Source organism: Aplysia californica, unplaced genomic scaffold, assembly GCF_000002075.1.
Source record: "Aplysia californica isolate F4 #8 unplaced genomic scaffold, AplCal3.0 scaffold00239, whole genome shotgun sequence".
Lineage (NCBI taxonomy): Eukaryota > Metazoa > Mollusca > Gastropoda > Aplysiida > Aplysiidae > Aplysia > Aplysia californica.
The window spans coordinates 829,417-831,160 of NW_004797509.1; the positions used below are offsets into that span (position 1 = coordinate 829,417).

At 39.9% G+C, this 1,744-nt stretch overlaps 1 protein-coding gene across 1 annotated transcript in view; it reads left to right on the plus strand.

Annotated features, from left to right (window-relative positions):
• Positions 1-1,744, plus strand: part of LOC101851955 — a gene marked incomplete in the record, with an annotated part of 60,061 nt that overhangs the window by 44,721 nt on the left and 13,596 nt on the right. Inside the window, 1 exon segment of the mRNA XM_035970230.1 lies at positions 1,007-1,071. Within this exon segment, the coding sequence (XP_035826123.1) occupies positions 1,007-1,071 (65 nt within the window).

Consider the following 1,744-nt stretch of genomic DNA (forward strand, 5'->3'; position numbering starts at 1 on the left):
CTCACACACACTCACACTCACACACACACACACACACTCACACACACACACACACACACTCACACACACACAAACACACACTCACATACACACCCCAGTGATGTAAAGGCAGGATTATCCTTGCTGGAGAAGGACAAACATCTTCAGAATACCACTATTGAGGAGAAAAGTGGTTGTCTTACACAGATGAACATCTTGGACAGAATCAGTTTAAGATAGAAAAGACGCTAGGGGGAAAGTGGGAAGTGGTCGTTTGGGCAGGTGGTTTGTCTTAGGTGGTCGTAAGAGCAGGTTTGACTGTGTCGTTTTCCCTTTTATTTTTACTGGATCGTTCTGATTCTGTATTTCTAGGTGTTGCTCGGGAAACCAGCCTTAAAGAATCAATTGTTCTTCAATCCCCTGGACAAGATCCCTTACTTGTGTGCAAAAATTTACTGGAGTGAGGTAAGAGATGAAGTGGTCGAGTGAAATAACAGGATAAAACCATTCTTAGAACAAATCATGGTACTTGTCCTTATTTTACAACTGTAGAATATACCTATGAAACCAGTCAAGTAGAAATCCAAATAAGTCATTCACAAGCTATTTTTATAACTGAAAATCAAGAATGAGCCAAGTCGCATAAAGGACTTAATTATCCATGTCATGGTAGTATTAGTATGACAAAGCCAGTTTTTCACTTCTCCCCAGAACAGAGCTGATATGGAGTTTCCAGGGGGGTCATTCTTTAAACAGCTGTAACTTACCTGCTTTATTTACCTTTTCTTTCTTTCTTTTTTTTTTTCTACATTTAGAATACGAATTTTGAGGAAAAAAAATTTCAGTGCTTGCAATCCATACCATAGGGTAAGAAACTGCAATTTTTTTTAGTTTCAAAATTCTGGGCTTTGTTCGTCTGAACGTCTTGTCAATTTTACTCTGTGATCAAACTGTTGTGCCATTAGATTTATAGTTCATTTCACTGCCATGGTGTGTTTGACTCTTTTTCTATGGTCCCTTCCTGCAGAATGAAGAAGAATCCATCAGCCAAGCCCAAGAACTGTATGACCTTTTGTCACAGAGAAATGATGGGTAATAACTTTTTCTTAAGTTAAGGAGGCCAATTGTATAGAAGTTTCCATGATCCTAAAGATTTCATCGTCGAGATTCTCCTCCTCCTCTTTCTCCTCCTCTTCCTTCTCCTCCTCCTTCCTCCTCCTCCTCCTCCTCTTCCTCCTCCTCCTCCTCCTTTGTTGAAGTCACTATTTCATTGATTTCTCAAATAAATAAAACCAGAAAATCCTGATAGGTCTTGGTGGTTCCTAGCAGGAAGTTCAGGTGTAGATAACTCATGAGTTTGCTCTTAATTATATCTGTTCTTGTTTGTATTCTTGTTGCTGTGTTTGAATAACTGCTACTGAGTCAACAGCAAGTGGAACATTTTCTGTTCATTGTGAATCTTTGAAGCATGCACAAGATTTTCATAAGGAATCTGAGATTCAGTTGTCCTTTTTTCTGTACTATCCTTCGATCAAGAATTTTGAAAGCTTCATAGCCGAGTAAAGGAACTTTACTTGTCAGGAGTAATCTAATGGTCTACAAGTTGGTTTCGTACAAATGAACAAATTGTAGGAATTTGGCCCTCCTTCACTCTTCGTCCCCGCACTGTATAAATATGTGTCGCCCCTCTGCCTCCCCCCCCCTCCTCCTTCTGTCTGTCTGTCTGTCTGTCTGTCTGTCTGTCTGTCTGTCTGTCTGTCTGTCT